Below are 19,390 nucleotides of genomic sequence, written 5' to 3' on the forward strand. Positions count from 1 at the left end.
TTGGCCATTAAGCTCTTATTAGTCCATCAGGTGTGTTAGACAGGCCCAGAAACACAGCTTCAGAGTTAAACAAATGCAATACAAACAAAAGTAACACACCTTAAAATAATATTCTACAACAACAATTATTATTATTATTATTATTATTATTATTATTATTATTTTATCTCTTCAAGACAGGGTTTCTCTGTGTGTAGCCCTGGCTGTCCTGGAATTTGCTCTGTACACCAGGGTGTCCTGGAACTCACAGAGATCCACCTGCCTCTGTCTCCCAAGTGCTGAGATTAAAGTTGTGTGGCACCACCACTTGTCCATACTCTTTATTTAATACATGAGATTGTTTCCAATATTTCACTGTGGTGGCGGCACAGGCCTTTAATTTTACACTCAGGAGGCAAAGGCAGGCGGATCTCCGTGGTGATTTTGAGAGCAGCCTGGTTTAAATTGCCAGTTCCAGGCCAGCCAAGGTTACATAGTGGAAGTTTAAAAAAAAAAAAAAATGAAGCAAACATTTTACAACATGTATCTTTCCAAGCTTTGCCAGTATTTTTAGAGGATACATTCATTTCTGGAAAGAACTGCTGAGTTCAGAGTCTTCCCTATTTAAAACAAAAACAAACGAACAAAAACCTGATAAAACAGACTTAAAGCCAGCGGCCTTAAGCGAGGGCTAGGTCGCTCGCGATGTCTTTTGGGAGTTGTAGTCTTTGCGATGCTTGCTGGGAATCGTGGTCTGAATCTGCTTCAGGAAGCGGGCGTGGACCAACCTGAGGAAAGGAGGGTTTTAGGACCCGGCGGGGCACGGCGGACTAGGGCTAAGGGTCGGGGAGGTCGGGAGCGCGCCCGCGATTCCGGAGCAGTGGCGGCATTGCCGGAGTCGGGAGCGAGCAGGTTTGCGAGCAGCTGGGGTGCTGGAGGAGGAGCGGGGGGCTCGGTAAGCGGCGCGGGCCCAGCCGGGTCCTGGACTCGGGCCAGCCCCCGCGGGTCCGCCCTAGTAGGCCTGGACCCGGGGGCGGGGCCTGTACCTGCCGCGGAGACACCGGGGTGACGGGGCAGAGGGAGGGCTGCAGCTGCCGGGGCTGCTCGCGGCGGGTGGGTCGGGCCTGGGGCCGCGGAGTGGAGTGGCTTCGCTCGCCGCCGCTTTCGAACGCCTGCTACCGGCCGGGTCCTTCCCCTCGGAGGTCGCGCTGAGGCCTCCGGGCGGGCGGGGCGCTGACCTTTGACCCCGGCGCGGGGCTGACCCTAACCGGGCCGGCTCCTAGGGGAGAGCTGCTCCTCCTGGGGGGCGGGTCCCTGCGAAGTGTTCAGATGCCCTGGAAGGGCCGGGTCCTGCGCTCTTCATTCTGCGCCCGACAGTCTTCAGCACCCACTTCACGCAGAGTTAATAAACCCAACTTGGCTTTCATGGGATGAGTGGGTGCAAGCCGGGAAACCCACCTCTTCCCTGGCGGGTATGGGGAAGAAAGAGAACAGTGACTGGGGAAGTTGAGGAGTGCTGTCCCGATGGATACTTGAGCCATGTCCTAATAAATGTTCCTGGACTATCGGAACCTCCGCAGCTCTTTTCCAGAAAATGTTTCAAACTTAAGAGCATTTTCCTTGTAAAACAGGGCAAGCGTAGTGTTTAAACATGGTTTGTGTTAAAGCCCTGTATCTCTGGCCAGTTCGAAACTAGCTATGTAGACCAACCAACCTAACCTCCAACTTGTAGAGATCCTTTTGTGTCTCCCTTCCAAATGCTGTGATTTCGGTGTACCCCACCGTGCTAGGCTTCTCGCTTGCCCACGATTTAGCAAAGAGTTCCTTGGAATTATCTTTGGTACGTTTCCGATTGGATATGTATGCCTAGTCATTTTCATACGAAGGCTTTCCAGATAGCAGATCAAACAAGGGATTTGATATCTCCTGTTTGGAGTGTAAAGGGAGTTCTCATTCTTTTCTTCATGAATAAACAAGCCTTTAACATGGTTTTATTATGACAATCATGGTGCCTTGTCATGTTTAATATTAATCTCAGCACTTAGGAGCTTGAAACAGGATGATTGCTGAGAATTTGAGGCCAGTCTGAGATACACATTGAGTTCAAGGCAAGCCTGAGAAGCTTAATCCCAAGAATTGCCAAAAGTGAAAACAAACTCCAGACAACAACTCAAAACTCAGAATTTGGGATGGAGAGATGGCTCAGAGGTTAGGAGCATTTACTGCTCTTTCAGAAGACCTAAGTTCAGTTTCTTGCTCCCACATTGGTTCCCAGCTCTCACACTAGGCAGCTCATAGTGCATAGCCACTTGTAACTCCAGGTCCCCAGGATCTGACATCTTTGGCTTTTGAGGACACTTGCACTCTTGAACACATACCCATACACAGACACAAACACACATGTTAAAAAATATGGGCTGGAGAGATGGCTTAGTGGCTAAGAGCACTGGTTGCTCTTCTAGAGGACCCGGGTTCAATTCCCAGCACCCACATGGCAGCTACAACTGCCTGTAACTCCAGTTCCAGGGTCTGGACTGCAGGTACAGTATGCACACGCTGCACAGACACACATGCAGGTAAAACACATAAAATAAACAAATAAAACAGTAACATGAAAGTGAGGAAAAATAACAAAAACCAAGCCAGAATTTGGGGCTCCACACAGCACAGTTTAGGAATTCATAAAATTTGAAAACTATGGCCAAATAAATTGATTCAGGGTATGTGAGGATGAGCTGTTGATTCAGCACACATTTCTGAGCATTGGCTTAAACTGACAGCTTGGAATTGTATTTTTGTTTTTGTCCGAGATAGGGTTTCTCTGTGGAGTCCTGGTTGTCCTGGAACTCGATCTGTAGACCAGGCTGGCCCTGAACTCAGAGATCTGCCTGACTCTGCCTCCTGAGTGCTGGGACTTAAGGTGTGTGCCACCACAGCCTGAACCATTTTTAAAGAACAACCAGACATATTTGGACAAAGTTCTCTAGAGGTATGTGTTACAGATCTGTGAAAAGGCATTTGTACAGCATGAAGGGAAGCCTGTCATTGCCTCAGAAAGTCAGGAGATCTTTGTAGGAAGATAATGAACTGTGTGCTGAAGGTTAAGTAGGAGCTTGCACAATAAGGCTTTTGAGTTGTCGAAAAGAGCCTTTGCAGAGGCATGGTGTAAAGTGTGAAGGGGAAAAACCCAACTTGGTGTTTATGTGGGGGTCAAAATCATCCAGGACAGGATGTATGTTGGGGAATTGCCTGCAGGTGAGATTGAAAAGAGGGTGGGGAAGCCACTGACGCTTTAAAAATTAATTTATTATTTCATGTGTATGTACCTCATGTGTGCCTGCTGCTTGCATAAGCCAGAAGAGGGTGTCACATCCCTCGTAACTGGAGCTACAGATGGCTGTGAGCTGCTATGTGTGTACTGGGAATTGAGGCCTGGTCCTCTGCAAGAGGACTCAGTATTCTTAACAGCTGAGCCATCTCTCCAGCCCTGTAACATGTCTAGAGAATAACAGAAGTGCAGATTAGAAGGACAGATAATGAAAGACAAGACCGGAGTTGTTACAGTTGAGTAAGAATTAGACTAACTTGGCTGTGGTAAGGAAGAGAACAGAATGGATTTTAGAAATAGTTCTGTGATAGATGCAGTGTGACCAGGAAGAGAGTGGACTAAGGTTTTTTAACTCCAGGGATGCTGTGGATGAGATTTCATTTACTAGGAATTGGATATGACTAGGAGTCTGTATTTTAGGATACAGAAAACGGTTTTTTTCCCCCTCCTGTTCTGGCCTTCAAACCTAGGGCCTTGTTTATAAGGGGCAAATGCTTTACCACTATGGTATATTCCTGAACAGAACAGACTTATAAAAATTGGGTGGCCGATGAGTACGAGTACCAGGGCCAACAGTGGAGTGACAGCCTTCAAATCATGGCCCTGTGCACTTGGCTGGTCTGGTAGTGCCCTTGGGCCCTGGCACAGACATCATCAGCCCCAGTCCCAGTTCTCACCACAGCAGCAGTTTACAAGGGTTTCTTTCCAAACTCTAAATAAGTCAGGAACCTTTGATTCCCCTTTTTGGAGCCAGAGGTGTAAGAAAAACCTGACCACAGAACTAACAGAACAGAAACCAGTAGCCACAGTAAAAAAATAATACATTTTGCAAAAGTAGCTTGTAAAAATAAATGCCAGCCTTCAGAAAACAAAAAATCAGCAAGTGCTAAGAAATGGGAGAAACAGATTTAACATAGTCCCCAGAATGTCTAATTCTCAACAACACAAATTATAAAAACATCTAGAGAAACAAGACAAAAACCATCTATGAAGAAGCCCAAACAATATGATTATTACTGAAAGATGTTACATCAATCTAACCACTCTAAAAAACACAGGAAGCCATTGACAGCTAAAGGAAATGCACGAGCAAAAAGAAAATACTAACACATAGACATTATGAAAAGGGGAGCTGGAGAGATGGCTCAGAGGTTAAGAGCACAGGCTGCTCTTCCAAAGGTCCTGAGTTCAATTCCCAGCAACCACATGGTGGCTCACAACCATCTGTAATGGGATCTGGTGCCCTCTTCTGGCATGCAGACAGAACACTGTGTACATAATAAAGAAACAAATCCTTAAAAAAAAAAAATGGGTGGCTATGGAAGAAATTAGTTGGGCCTGGTATTGAGGTCAGGTTGCTTGTGGGGTATACAGGGGTAGGGTTAGTAGGCAGCTGCAGTTAAGATGCTAAATAACTTGGCAATAGCCTGAGTGAAGAAGGCATTTGTGGGAAATAAATCATGACGGGGAACTACTTGTTTATTAGGAAGTATCAGTATGTGTAGCTTTTGTTTGTTTGGCTTTGTTTTTTGAGGCAGGATCTGTGTAGCCTGTGTAGTCCAGGCTAGTCTCGAACTCAAGAAATCTGCTTGCCTCTAACTTCCAAGTGCCACTTTAAAGAATACCCAGCCCAATATGTATCTTTTTCTACATAATGTAAAGTAGGTTCCCAAGGCAGAGATAATTTTGTGATGTTTTGGTATCTTTTGTCTTATACTGTACTTGTATTAGGGTAAAGTCTATCTTTTTTTGTTTTTGTTTGTTTTGTTTTTGTTTTTCTGAGACAGGGGTTCTCTGTGTAGCCCTGATTGTCCTGGAGCTCATTCTGTTAGACCAGGGTGGTCTCAAACTCAGAGATCCACTTGCTTTTGCCTCCTGAGTGTTGAGATTAAAGGCATGAACCACCACACCTGGCTTTTTTTTTTTTTTTTTTTTAATAGTCTCTCTCTCACTGGCCTGGAACTAGCCAAATGAGCCTTGGGATCCACACTGCCTTCCTCAGTGTGGAGATCATAAGTGTGTATCACTAAGCCCAGCTTGTTGTTGTTTTTGATGTAAGGTTCTGGCCGTTAAACTTGGGGCCTCATACTTGCAAGGCAAACTCTTTGCCATCAGAGCCATCCTCTGAGAGCCTCCTCTTCAAGTTTATTGTGTTTATTTATTATTGTTATGTGCATTTGTGCGTGCCTAATGGAGGCCGGAAGAGGGTGTTGTGTGTCCTGCTCTGTCACTGCCCTATTCCCTTGAGTGTAGCTGAAGTTTTCTCTGGTCCTGCCCAGCCTCACAGACCCTGCAGCTGCTTATAAAATAACCACTCAGAAGCTTATATTAATTAAAACTGCTCAGCCGTTAGCTCAGGTCTACCGCTGACTAGCTCTTATATTTAAACTCAGCCCATTTCTGTGTGTTACCACCTGTTCCGTGGCTTTACCTGTGTGCTATTACATGCTGCTCCCTGGACAGCAGGCTGGCATCTCCTGACTCAGCCTTCCCCTTCCCAGAATTCTCCTTGTCTGTTTATCCTGCCTATACTTCCTGCCTGGCTACTGGCCAATCAGCATTTTATTTATCAACCAATCAGAGCAACACATTCACAGCAAACAGAGTGACATCCACAGCACTTGAGACAGGGTCTTTCATTGACTGTAGAATTAGGTTGGCAGCCAGCAAGTCTCAGTGACCCTTCTGACTTTGTCCTTCATAGTGCTGGGGTTGTAGGGGTGTGTGTGTGGCCTCACAATTTTTATTTGAGTGCTGGGGATTTGAACTCAGATTCTCATGCCCACTGAACCATCTTTCCAGGGACCTCCACCTTTTGAAATCTTGTTTGTTTGTTTTCTAAAGCAGGGCCTCATGTTTCCTAGATTGCTGGTGAAACTTGTTACATAAGGATATAGACCTTGAACTTTTAAAAATTATTTTTATTTGTTATTTATGTGTATGTATGTGCCCAAGGAGGTGAGAGAGGTGTTGGCTCCCTGAAGCTGGAACTCCAGGCAGTTGTGAGCTGCCTAGTGTGGGTGCTGGGAATTTAACTCGGGTCCTCTGCAAGAACAGTGTGTGTGCTTTTAACCACTGAGCCATTTCTCCAGCCCTAGACCTTGAACTTCTTGATCCTCATGTTTCTAACTCTGTAGTGTACCACCATGCCCACCTTTATAAGATCTTTATTTTTTGAGATAAGGTTTCTCTATGTAGCACTGGCTGTCCTGGAACTTGCTCTGTAGATCAGGCTGGCCTCAAACTCACAGAGATTTGCCTGCCTTTGCCTTCTGAGGATGGAATTAAAAGCCTATACCATCATGCCTGGGCCTCTATAAGGTCTTAATGAATATTACTTATTAAACTTTTCAAGAACTCAGCTGGGTGGTGGAGGCGTACACCTTTAATCCCAGCACTCGGGAGGTAGAGGCAGGAGGATCTCTGCGAGTTCAAGGCCAGCATGGTCTACAGAGTGAGTTCTAGGAAAGCTAGAGCTGTTGCCCAGAGAAACCCTGTCTTAGAAAAAACAAAAACAAAAACAAAAACAAAAACCAACACTTGCAAGAACTCAGTTGTCTTTGTGAGATTGCAGTTAACTTGGGCTTCCTTTGTGATTATGGTAGTCTCCTTTCTTTCATCCCCCATCCCCAACCCCACCCCCAGCGTTAGAGATGGAACCCAGGGCCTCATGCGGACTAGGCAAGAACATTTCCATGCAGCTGCATCCTCAGCCCTGTAGTTTTCATGTTATCTCTAGGTGGCTGCTGTTCAGGAGCTTATACTGTTTAACAGAAAGGAAATGAGAAGAGTAGTGGGCTGGGCAGTGGTGGTGCATGCCTTTAATCACAGCACTCGGGAGGCAGAGGCAGGCGCATCTCTGAGTTCCTGAGTTCGAGGCCCACCTGGACTACAGAGTGAGTTCCAGGAAAGGCACCAAAGCTACACAGAGAAACCCTGTCTTGAAAACCAAACCAACCAACCAACCAAATATATATGTGTGTGTGTGTGTGTGTGTGTGTGTGTGTGTGTGTGTGTGTGTGTGTATAGATATGGCTCAGAGGTTAAGAGCACTGGCTGCTCTTCCAGAGGTCCTGAGTTCAATTCCCACAACCAAATGGTAGCTCACAACTATCTGTAATGAGATCTGGTGCCCTCTTCTGGCCTGCAGGAGTACATACTGTATACATAATAAATAAATAAATCTTAAAAAAAAAAAAAAAAGGGAAGAGTAGCATTGTAATGTTTGAGGAAGTTCAGAGTTTGAGCAGGAGACACAGTTTTAATTTACAAGAGGTGCCTGCTTCAGAAGAGCATTTCAAGGTGATTTTCAGTATGTGACAGCCAGTGCTACATAGAGAAACCTTATCTCAAAAAATAAAGATCTTATAAAGGTGGGCATGGTGGTACACTACAGAGTTAGAAACATGAGGATCAAGAAGTTTATTTACTTGATGTGTGTATATGTGTGGGTACTCCCGTGCCATGGCTTGCATGTAAAGGTCAGAGGACAACTTTCTGGGGTTGTTTTTTTTTTCCTACCATGGGGGGTTCCTGGGATTGAACTCAGGCCCTCAGACTTGGCAGGAGGCACAATTACCCCACTGACCCATCTTGCTATCCTATACTTCTGCTTATAAATACAGACTAAACACAGTCTGAGGTAAGTACTGCTTTTAGCACACATGAAATTTGGACATTGGCATATATTGGCTCCTGTGCTTTCTTAGTCTGATTCTGTCCTAATCTAGAAAACAGAGATGACAGTTTTCTTTCTTTCTTTCTTTCTTTCTTTCTTTCTTTCTTTCTTTCTTTCTTTCTTTCTTCTTTTTTTTTTTTTTTAAAGATTTATTTGTTTATTATGTGTACGGTGTTCTGCCTGCATGCCAGAAGAGGGCACCAGATCTCATTACAGATGGTTGTGAGCCACCATGTGGGTGCTGGGAATTGAACTCAGGACCTCTGGAAGAACAGCCAGGGCTCTTAACCTCTGAGCCATCTCTCCAGCCCCGAGATGACAGTTTTCAGTGCTTCTTGAGTTAGTAGATTTTGGGTAAAGTGGGAATGTTGATACTGTGGATTAGTTTGGACTTAGAATTGTAACTTCAAGGGCTGAAGAGGCACAGCTCAGTTGTAGAGTGCTTGTGTGTGTTCAAAGTCCTGTACTCAGTTTTGTTTTGGTTTTGGTTTTTTGAGACAGGGTTTCTCTATACAACAGTCCTGGCTGTCCTGGAGCTCACTCTGTAGACCAGGCTGGCCTTGAACTCACAGAGAACTGCCTGCCTCTGCTCCCCAAGTGCTGGGTTTAAAGTTGTGCACCACCACCACCGGGCTCCTGTGTTGTTTTAAGCAATGCCCGCTCTGTAAGGTTGTAACTCACTCAGTCCGGTTTTTAATAATTTACTAGATCCTAGCATCTGATTTTCTGTACTCACAACACATTCTTACGTATATTTTATTTATTTATTATATTTGTATGTGTCTCTGGCTGCACTCACGCCGTAGGTTACGTGTGGAGGTCAGAAGACAACTTGTGGAGTCAGGACCCCCCCATGTGGACATTGGGCATCCAGCTCGGCGTCAGGCTTTACCACAGGTCCCTGACTCGCTGAGCCATCGCTTGACCCAGGCACAAGACATTCTGATAGAGAGGATCACTACCAGAGAGAACATCTAGTGTCTTTACCATTGGCCGGCTCTGTTATTTTGGGCAAAGTAAAATTCATATAAAATTCTGGCAGTAGTACCTATGTTATCTGATGATTGTAGAGCATACATGCAGAGTATTTAAAGCATGGAGAGTAGAGCCAAGTGCATAGTAAGTTCTCAGTAGTGTTGTGTGCTGGGGTATATCACCTCCCACCGAGTGGAAGCAGTGCTGAGGATGAGGAGTGGCTGAGGATTCCACGTCCAGGAGTTAAAAGAAGAACAGTGGCAGAGTGAAGAGGAGTTCTGTCCTGGTCTCAGTGAAGGGCTTCAGGGAGATGCTTCAGGAATGCAGGCCTGCTCTGCCTTCAGTTTGGAGAACGACTTGCAGTAACGCAGTAAAAAGCTGGCTGGTTAGCTTATCTGGTTAGTGTGGTGCAGATAGCATTAGAGATGGAGTAGAACAGAAGAGGTTCCGTACTTGTTTCCAGCCTTTGGGCTACAAGGCAGGACCCGTTGTCCATGCTAGTAAGAGAGCCTGTGCCAAGGAGTCATGGGAAAGTAAGCCGAGTCCTTAGGCTTTCCCATGGAAGGTAGTTTGAGAAGGAGGAGCTGAATGCCCAGGTAGAAAAGCCTCCCTTTTCTTAGTGATGTAGGCCAGTGAGTGTGGTGGGTCTTACAGAAGGGTGGAGGAAGCAGGTAACCAGACTTTTCCTTAGGGTTAGTTAGGGACAGAACCCAGGGCCTCTTTGGAATGGGATGTAGCCAGGCAAAGTCTACATCCCTGGCTCTGCCTAAATACACACACACACACACACACACACACACACACACACACACACACAATTTTTAAACCCCTTTATCTGTAGTAACCAGGAAGCTTTTTAGAGAGCCAGGTTAGGAGTTTCTTTTTGGCTTATTATAAATGTGTACTCTTTCTTAGGTATTGGGTGAATGGCTCATGGCAAAATTGTCCCCCGTGAGATCCACTGACTTGGAGTGATTGTTAAAAATGGCCATGAAAAGTTGAATTTGCTAAACTTTGTTCTGCTTGTATTTTGAGACAGGGTCTTGACATGTAGCTCAGGTTGGTCTTGATCTAGCAGTGACCCTCCTGTTTCAGCCTCCTGAATGTTGCAGTTATAGACACATGATATAACACCTGGTGTTTTGTGTACATGTGCCCAGTGTGTGCAGGTGTGGATGCCAGACATTGATTTGATACATTTTGATACAGGTCTCCCTCCCACAGAATGTGAAATTTAGTGATGAGCTATGCTAGCTGGCTGTTAACCTCCCAATGTTGGGAGTACAGATGCTTAAACTCATTATGTAGCTGAGGATGATCCTGAACTCTTGATTTTCTTGCCCCCCCCCCCCATTAATGCTGGGATTACAAGCATGTGTCTCAAAGGCCAGTTAGAGGAGTGGTTCTCAAGCTTTAGAATTACTTAGAGTAGGATTTGTTAACTCTGTCATTGTTGGCGTATTGGGGTGGGTACTTCTTTGTTGGAGGTTTCCTGTACATTGTAGGATGCTTAGCAATACCCCTAGCCTCTACCTGGTAGATTTTATTGGTATTTCTCCTGGTTGGAACAACCAAAAATGTCTCTAGATCTCGACAAGTGTCCTGTGGGGGCAGTTAGAAACCACTGGCCTGGAGTGATTGTTAAAAACCTAGGACCTTCACCTCCAGCTGGGTGTGGTGTCCCATGCCTTTAATCCCAGAACTTGGGAGACAGAAGCAGGTGGACCTCTGTGAGTTCTAGGCCAGCCTGGTTTATGTCGTGAAGTTCAGGATAGCCAGGACTGCATAGAGAGACCCTATTTCAACAAACAAACAAAAAATATAGACTGTAGTTGGACATTCTTTGGACTGCCTGCCCCAAAATAATGACACAGAGTCTTATTAATTATGAAAGCTTGTCCTTTAGCTTAGGCAGGTTCCCAACTAGCTCTTATAACTTCAATTAACCTGTTTCTATTAATCTATGTTCTGCCATTTGGCTTTTTCCTCTTCTCCATTCTGTGTGTCCAACTTCTTCTGTTTCTTACTGGTGTCTTCCATGTGTCTAGATTCACTCCCCTAAGTTCCTCTCTCTGCTGGGAAGTCCCACCTAACCTCTCCTGCCTAGCTGTTGGCCGTTAAGCTTTTTGTTAAACCAATCACAACCACACATTTTTAACAGTGTGCAAATATCCCGCATCAGTAGACTTCTATCCCAAAAAGGGTGATTCAGTAGTGGCAAGGGTTAGGAGTCTACATAGTTAGGAGGTTCCTGAGGACCACCTGACTCAGGTAATCACAGCGCTGTAGTACTGCATCCTCTCAGAGCCGTGCTTGAGTCTTTCCCCAGCTCCTCTTCTTTTGCTGAACAGTGTGCTGTTCAGTTTTATGTCAACATGACATAAACGAGTTAACTGAAAGGAGGGAACCTCAATTGAGAAAATGCCTCCATAAGGTTCAGTTGTAGGGCATTTTCTTAATTAGTGATCGAGGGGGGAGGGCCCAGCCATTGTGGGTGGGGCCATCCTTGGACTGGTGGTCCTGGGTTCCATAAGAAATCGGGCTGAGCAAGCCATGATGAGCAAGTCAATAAGCAGCACCCCTCCATGGCCTCTGCATCAACTCCTGTCTCCAGGTTTCTGTTTGAGTTCCTGTCCTGATTTCCTTGGTGATGGACTGTTATGTGGAAGTGCATGTCAAATAAACTCTTTCCTCCCCATCTTGCTTTTGGTCATGGTGTTTTATCACGGCAGTAGTGACCCTAACTAAGACTTGTGTCTTTCCATTTATAATCAAGTTTTGGTGGAGAATTATGCACAGAGACTAAATATGCTCAATTAACATAGTAGCAGTGAGCTGTCCACCCCCCCCCCCCAACTTTACTCAAGCTAAGGTCATCTGAAAAGAGGGGACTTTAATTGAGAAAACGCCTCCATCAGATTCGCCTGTGGGCAAGTACCTGGGCATTTTCTTGATTGATGCTTGATGTGGAAAAGCCCAGTCCACTGTGGGCTGTGCTACCCCTGGGCAAGTGGTCCTAGGTTGAATAAGAAAGGAGGCTGAGTAAACCATGGGGAGCAAGCTAGTGAGCAACATTGTCCTGAGCCTTGGCTGTCCTGGAACTATCTCTGTAGAGCAGGCTGGCCTTGAACTCACAGAGATCTGCCTGCCGCTACTTTCTGAGTTCTGGGACTAAAGGTGTGCGCCACCCCCGCCTGGCCATGTGTCTTTGTTTTGTTTTTGTTTTGTTTTACATGTTTTGTCTGCATGTTTGTATGAGAGTGTCAGATCTGCTGAAACTGGAGTTACAGACCGATAGTTGTGAGCTGCCATGTGGGTGCTGGGAATTGAACCTGTGTCCTCTAGAAGAGCAGCCAGTGCTCTTAACCTCCGAGCCATCTCTTCAGCCCCCATGTTTCATGTATCATTAATGTATTCTTTTAAATGTATGTATGCATTCAATTGTGTGACTGTACTATAATTTTTCCATTCTGCTGATACACTTTTAAGTTTTATTTATTTATTTTTTACCCTGGGCATGGTAGTGTACGCCTTTAATCACAGCACTCGACTTGCTTCTAGATTAATACTAGATCTAGCTGGTTGGAAGTCAGCTGTACTAATTATACTAAGAAAGTATGATCCTCATCAATAAATGGATACATATAGGAAGAGTCAGACTACGTCTACAAAGTGTCAGTATCATGCTGCTACTTTAAAACTAAAATGATGTTCAGATGTAAAATGAAGTATGTTGACATAAGAGGGAGGCAGAGGCAGGTGGATCTCTGAGAGTCTGAAGCCAGTCTGGTCTACAAAGTGAGTTCCAGGACAGTCAGGGCTACACAGAGAAACCCTGTCTCAAAAAACAAACAAACAAAAACATAACAAAAAAGATCTATCTTTTTCGTTTTAAATATATGTATGCTTGTATGTCTGAGTGTGGGTTTGTCCATATGAGTGAAGTTCCCTCAGAGGCCAGAAGAGTTGTTGGATCCTCAGTAGTCATATGCAGTTCCAATCCATGCAGTTTGGGTGCTGGGACCTGAACTCAGGACATCTGCAAGAGCAGTACAAGTTCTTAACCACTGAGCCCATCTCTTAAGCCTCTCATAAATATGTCAATACTCTTTTTAAAGAATATTAAATAATTGTTTTATTATGTATAAGTATGCGTGTCTATGAGTGTGTATGTGCACACATGAATAGTTACTTGCTGAGGCCAGAAGAGTGTATGGAAGCCAGAAGACAGCATCAGATCTTCTGAAACTGGAGTTGTAGGCTATTTTGAGCCTCCTGCCCAGGTAATGGGAACCAAACTATGCAAGAACAGCCAGCTCTCCTAACGACCGAGCAGTTTCTCCAGTCCCTAAAACATTTTCAAAAATTGTTACATTTAATTCACTAATTAATTTATTGTTCGTGTGTGTGTGTGTGTGTGTGTGTGTGTATGCTGAGGTGTACATGTGGAGGTCAGAGGACAGCTTGCAGGAATTGGTTCTCTCCTTCCACCATGTGGATCCCAGAGATCAAACTCAGGTGGTCAGGGTTAGTGGCAAGCACCTTTTCCTCCTGAGCGACCTTGCCAGCCCTTGAATTCTCTTTATATTTGATAAGCGGGGGCTGGGAATATAACTTGGTGGTAGAGCACTTGTCTTTAATGCGCAAGGCCCTGGGTTCAATTGCTAGCCCCATAAAACAAGACAAACGCAAACAAACAAAATTCAGAAACACAAAATAACCTCATCAATAAACTTTACCTAGGGACCTGACATTTCTGCTGAACATGTCAGTGTGTTCAGATCCTGGGGTCTTTCACCATACTTTTCCTCCATCTCTAACACTTTTCCCGAGAGATTCAGTTCAGGAAACTGGTTTCTTTCTGTTACTTAAGCCTAGTTATCACTTTCTCCTAAAGTAGTCCCTCAGGAAACTTTTCTTCAAGGTACTATAGTTGTCTCAGTTTACTTGGTTGTTTTTTTGTTTTTTTGTTTAAATTAATTTTTTTAGATTTTTTTAAGACAGGGTTTCAGGTTGGGGATTTAACTCAGTGGTAGAGCGCCTGCGGCCCTGGGTTCGGTCCTGAGCTCCAGAAAGAAATAAAAAAAGGGTTTCTCTCTGTAGCCTTGGTATCCTGGAATTTGCTCTGTAGACCAGGCTGGCCTCGAACTCACAGAGATTCACCTGTCTCTGCCTCCAGAGTCCTAGGATTAAACGCATGGGCACCATGCCCAGCTTATTTGTTTATTTTTATTTTATTTTATTTTTTTTCTGTTTTTTTTTTTTCTGTTTTTTTTTTTTGTTTTTTTTTTGTTTTTTTTTTTGAGACAGGGTTTCTCTGTAGCTTTGCACCTTTCCTGGGACTCACTCCCAGGCTGGCCTCGAACTTACAGAGATCTGCCTGCTTCTGCCTCCCGAGTGCTGGGATTAAAGGCATGTGCCACTACCGCCTGGCCTTATTTGTTTATTTTATTTTATTCCCTGCCCCCCCTCCCCCCCCAGCTGAGGACGGAACCCAGGGCCTTGCGATTGCTAGGCAAGCGCTCTACTACTGAGCTAAATCCCCAACCCCTTATTTGTTTATTTTTAAGTGTATGTCTGTGCATTATGTGTGTTCCTGGTGCCTGAGGAGTCCAGAAGAAGGCATAGGATTCTCTGAGACAGTTGTGAGCTGCCATGTGGGTGTTGGGAATTGAAGCTGGGACCTCTGGAAGAGCAGCCAGTGCTGCTAACTGCTGAGCCGTCTCTCCAGCCTCGAGATAGGGTATTACAAGTTTAATTTTAGTTTCTGAGATCCAAAGAAAAACTTGTGAGAATTTTACACTTCTTATAGTCTCCCACCGCAAAAACCCTATTTTGCTGAATTTCATGGACGGGAGTTCTGGTAGGAGCAGGTTTTGTGATCTCAGTTTCAAGTCACTTATTGGGCAGTTTGGGTGGCAGATTCCAGCTCCCGTGATGATGATGGAGAGTGCTGAGTTGAGACCCTTGGCTGCATTCCTTCTCGCCTCAAGTGGAAGGTGAACGCTGAAAATAATTTAATTTCTTTGGAAATGTGGTAGATTGGATCAGAATTATTTTTCCCCTCCTCTTTCATTCCCTTTTGCTTATTAGAAAGTATTGATCCTGAAATAGAGAGAGTTTATTAGGTTTGGAGTGGACATTGATTAGCTGTAACCCAATTATTGATCCTCATAGGGAGATGTTTGTAAACATGTGCTTTTTATGTCTTAGGAGTTCGTGGTTCTTGATGTCCCTGCTAATCAAGCTGAGCACATATGAGATCTATATCCACTTCAAGTAGAATTGCATTGTTCGTGATTTATTTAAATAGGATTTGCTTGATTTCCAATTTATTTTCCCTAGATAAGGACGTCCTCCTCTTGACAACTTGTTTAAGCCACACAGGACTGTTTAGAGCAGGAGCTGCATTTCATGCTTTGAGACAAAGCCATGATCAATATAGTGGAAATTGTTTGAATCTTCTTTTATTTTTCCAGTTTTCTCTATATTACAATGACCTTAGAGAAATGACAGAGAGATGTCTTAACTAAAGTTTGAGGTCTGACCTAGGACATTTGTTTTTGGTACTATCAAACTTAGAGCCTGTGTGTGTCAGGCTGGCCTTGAACTTACATGTAACTGAGAACGATCACAAGTTCTTGATTTTTCTATTGCTGTCTCCCTAGTGTTGGAATTCTTATGTGTATCACCATGCCTGGGGTTCTTGGGTTGTTTTGTTTGTTGAGACAGAGTCTCACTCTGTAGTCCAAGCTGGTTTTGAATTTTATTTTCAAGGTTTATTTTTATTTTATGTATATGGGTGCTTTGCCTGAAAGTATGTCTATGCACCAAGTGTGTGCTTGGTGCTTGCAGAGGCCAGACGATGCCATCAGATCCCCTGGAACTGGAGTTACAGATGGTTGTGAGCTGCTATGTGGGTGCTGGGAATCAAACCCAGGTTCTCTTAACTGATGAGACATCTCTCCAACCCTGGCCTTGAACTCTTAATAGTCCTCCTGTCTCAGCCTCTGAGAGGTAGGTTTACAGGATCACACCTGATCAAAATTTAAATATCTTTATTACATTTATTTATTTGTGTAGGTGCGTGTGACATGTGATGTGTGTGCAGGTCAGAGGACACCTTGGGAGTTGGTCCTTTCCTTCTACCATGTGGGGTCCAGAGACGAAAGTAAGGTTGTCAGGCTTGGTAGCAAGTGCCTTTACCCGCTGAGCCATGTCACCTGCCCATCTGGGTTTTGAGACAGACTCTCCCTGTGTAGTTTAGGCTAGCTCGGAACTCTCTGTATATAGCCCAGGCTGAACTGGATTACAGACATGCACCACCATGTCTAACCAGACCTACAACTTTTGAGAAGTTTTCCTTTTTATTTCAGAATTGGTAAGCAACCTCTGCCTAGCATTTCCTATGAGCCAAATGTTTCTAAGAGAAGAAGTATGTGATACAATCCTTATGCTAAAGGTATTTAATACCTGCTTGGAGAAGTTATCTGTCCTTGGTACATGTTCAGAGGTAGGAATCTCCCTTTTTTGCTTGTATGTATTAGGGCAAGATGCTATCTAAGATAAAATCTTTTGTACTTTTGGGTGCATCTTTTATTTATGTAAAATTTTGGTTTTGATTTGAGAGGTAATGTATATCTTCTTTTTGGGGGGGTTTTATTTGTTTGTTTTTTGTTTTTTGAGACAGGGTTTCTTTGTGTAGCTTTGGTGCCTGTCCTGGATCTCACTTTGTAGACCAGGCAGGCCTCTAACTCACAGAGATCCATGTGGCTCTGCCTCCCGAGTGCTGGGATTAAAGGTGTGCACCACCACTGCCTGGCGGTAGTGTATATTTTCAGAATTCATTTTACAACGTTAGTTCAGTTGCTTTGGATTTATCTGGAAGGAAAATCAGGCCTTTCTCTAGTATCCTGCTACTTGTCATTGTATGGGTTAGATTTCATACACAGAGCTCAGGGTTTAAGAGCAAGGGAACTTGGTTAATAATAAAAATAAATCAGGGAGGCGAGGGAATGTGTGTAAATCAGCACTGGAGACCTGGAGGATTTCAAGTGTCTGTTGAAAAATATTGAGAGTTCCTTGAAATAAGATGTAAAGACTTGGGCATGGTGCCAGAACAGCTTTTACATAGAACTGAGAAATAGGCTGAAGTTTGATCTACAATAGTATTATAAAGATATACAATTAAGTTTGATAGGTAGTATATTATCATTTTGAAATCAGATTGAGTTTTGGCTTCTTAACTGCTGTTTTCTGCTTATACAGTCCCTTTCCAGAGGAATTTCTGAAGACAGTCAAGTGCAGTGTGATTTATGAGGCAGTGAAGGCCGAGTGCTCTGCGGTGATGAGGACCGCTGCTTACCGGGGATCGATAAAGCACATCAGCCTGTAGCACACTTCCTGCCCTAATGGTCCCGAGCTCGATCGATATTTGAAATTTAACTTCACCATCCTTCTGAGGGCTCTGTGCGCCTCGCACCCTTCCTTCTATTGCCTCAAATGTGTGGCCAGACTTATTATAGATGGAGCTAGTTACACTTTCCTGTTTGGTTTTAGATTGGCTTTAAGCTTTAGCCACTGGCATATTTTAAGGATTTAAAATGTATTGTGTTGTAGGTCAAGTAATATTTTAAGTCTTGACATTACGTGATCAGGGGAAGGGGTATTGAACTAATATACAAGATCTATAACATAGTTATTTGTCATTTATTCCTCCTAAAATATTTCCCATTGAGAGATATTTCAGTAGATTCTGTAGTATCCTAGAGTGTTCTGCACTGACCCTGCCTGCCTGTATTTCCTCCCTCCCTTCTTTGTCTTCCTTCTGTTTTTTTTTTTTTTTCCTGAGACAGGGTTTCTCCGTGTAGTTTTGGTGTCTGTCCTGGTTCTCGCTCTGTAGACCAGGTTGGCCTCGAGCTCATAGAGATCCATCAGGCTCTGCCTCCTGAGTGCAGGGATTAAAGGTGTGCACCACCACCGGCCTGGCCTTCCTTTTGTTTTTTTGTTTTTTTTTTTTTTTAAAGACAGGTTTTCATGTAGCTCAGGCTGGCCTTGAACTCTGTGCAGTTAAAGGATGACCTTGAACCTTTAATCCTCTTGCCTCTCCCCCACCAACTCTCAGATTATAGGCAGGTGCTCTGACTTTTTTAGATGAATTTTTTAAAATGACTTTTGTTTTTTAGAAGCCTTTTAGATTCATAGCGAAATGAGAGGAAGGTGTCAGTAGTCCTGTGATTCTGCACATCCACAGCCTATCCCATTACATATTTGTTACAGGAACGAGTCTACATTGACTTATATACATCATTACCACCTGGAGCCTGTGTTGGCATTAGGTGTGTTCTTGGTGCTGGGTGTTGTGTGGGTTTGAACAAATGCATCTCGACATAGTTCTTCTGTTATGGTATCACACTTTCACTGTCCTAAAAGGTGTCTCACCTCCCCAACAGGTTCTCTAGCCATGGCACAAGTAGAGAAACGAGGAGGCTTGCTCCGGAAATCTTCAGCCTCAAAAAAGCCCCTAAAGGAAAAAGTGGTGCTGATGTATGATGAGATTTTCATGGTAAGCCTGGTGTACTGCACAGCTGGATCGACTCTCTGTTTAGAAAATTTAAAGTTGTGTTTATCTGTTTATTTCTGTGTGTGTGTACACATGCGTGTTTGAGCAAGAGTGCAAGAGAACACAACCATGATGGGTATATGGGTGTCAGAGGACAACTTGCAGCAGTCCTCCTGTTATTTGGGTCCTGAGGATTGAACTCAGACCATCAGGCTGGGTGGCAAGTTCCTTTACTCACCGAGTCTTCTGGCTGTCCCTTTGTTTTTAGACAAAGAGTTCAGGTGGGCTTGGAACTCACTGTGTAGATCAAGTTGTCCTCCAAGTCACGGTGACCATCCTGCCGCATCCTCTTGGGTGCTGCAGTTTTAGCATGAACTACCACACCTAACCTTGACTCTTGAGTTTTTTAGTCCAAACTATCTTTTTTAAAATTTATTTATTTTATGTACATTGGTGTGTTGTCTACATGTATGTCTGTGTGAGTGTATTCGATCTTATAATTACAGACAGGTGTGAGCTGCCATGTGGGTGCTGGGAATTGAACCCGGGTTTTCTGGAAGAGCAGTCAGTGCTCTTAACTGCTGAGCCATCTCTCCAGCCCTGGCCCAAAAAAACCTTAATTAGAAGTCATCTTACTGGGGCTATAGAGACGGCTTGGTGGATAAACTGCTCGCTGTGCACTCATGTGGACCAGAGTTCAGATCCTCAGCACCCATTTAAAAATCTGGATGGGTACGGCAGCCCACCTGAAATCCCAGTGCTTAGAGATGGAGACGAGGGTCTCCTGGACAGGATGGCTAGCTGGACTAGCCAAATTAGTGATCTCTGGGCTTAGCTAAAGACCCTGCCTCAGTAAGTAAATAGAGAG

At 44.3% G+C, this 19,390-nt stretch overlaps 1 protein-coding gene across 1 annotated transcript in view; it reads left to right on the forward strand.

The window, feature by feature from the left end:
- Positions 1-758: 758 nt before the first annotated feature.
- Positions 759-19,390, forward strand: part of Armh3 (armadillo like helical domain containing 3) — a 197,111-nt gene continuing 178,479 nt past the window's right edge. Inside the window, exons 1-2 of the mRNA XM_059257121.1 lie at positions 759-934; positions 18,413-18,525. Coding sequence (XP_059113104.1) covers positions 18,424-18,525 — 102 coding nt within the window. The 5' untranslated portion in view covers positions 759-934; positions 18,413-18,423. The remainder of the gene's footprint in view (positions 935-18,412; positions 18,526-19,390) is intronic.

The sequence above is a fragment of the Peromyscus eremicus genome, chromosome 1 (genome assembly GCF_949786415.1).
Source record: "Peromyscus eremicus chromosome 1, PerEre_H2_v1, whole genome shotgun sequence".
In the NCBI taxonomy this organism is placed as follows: domain Eukaryota; kingdom Metazoa; phylum Chordata; class Mammalia; order Rodentia; family Cricetidae; genus Peromyscus; species Peromyscus eremicus.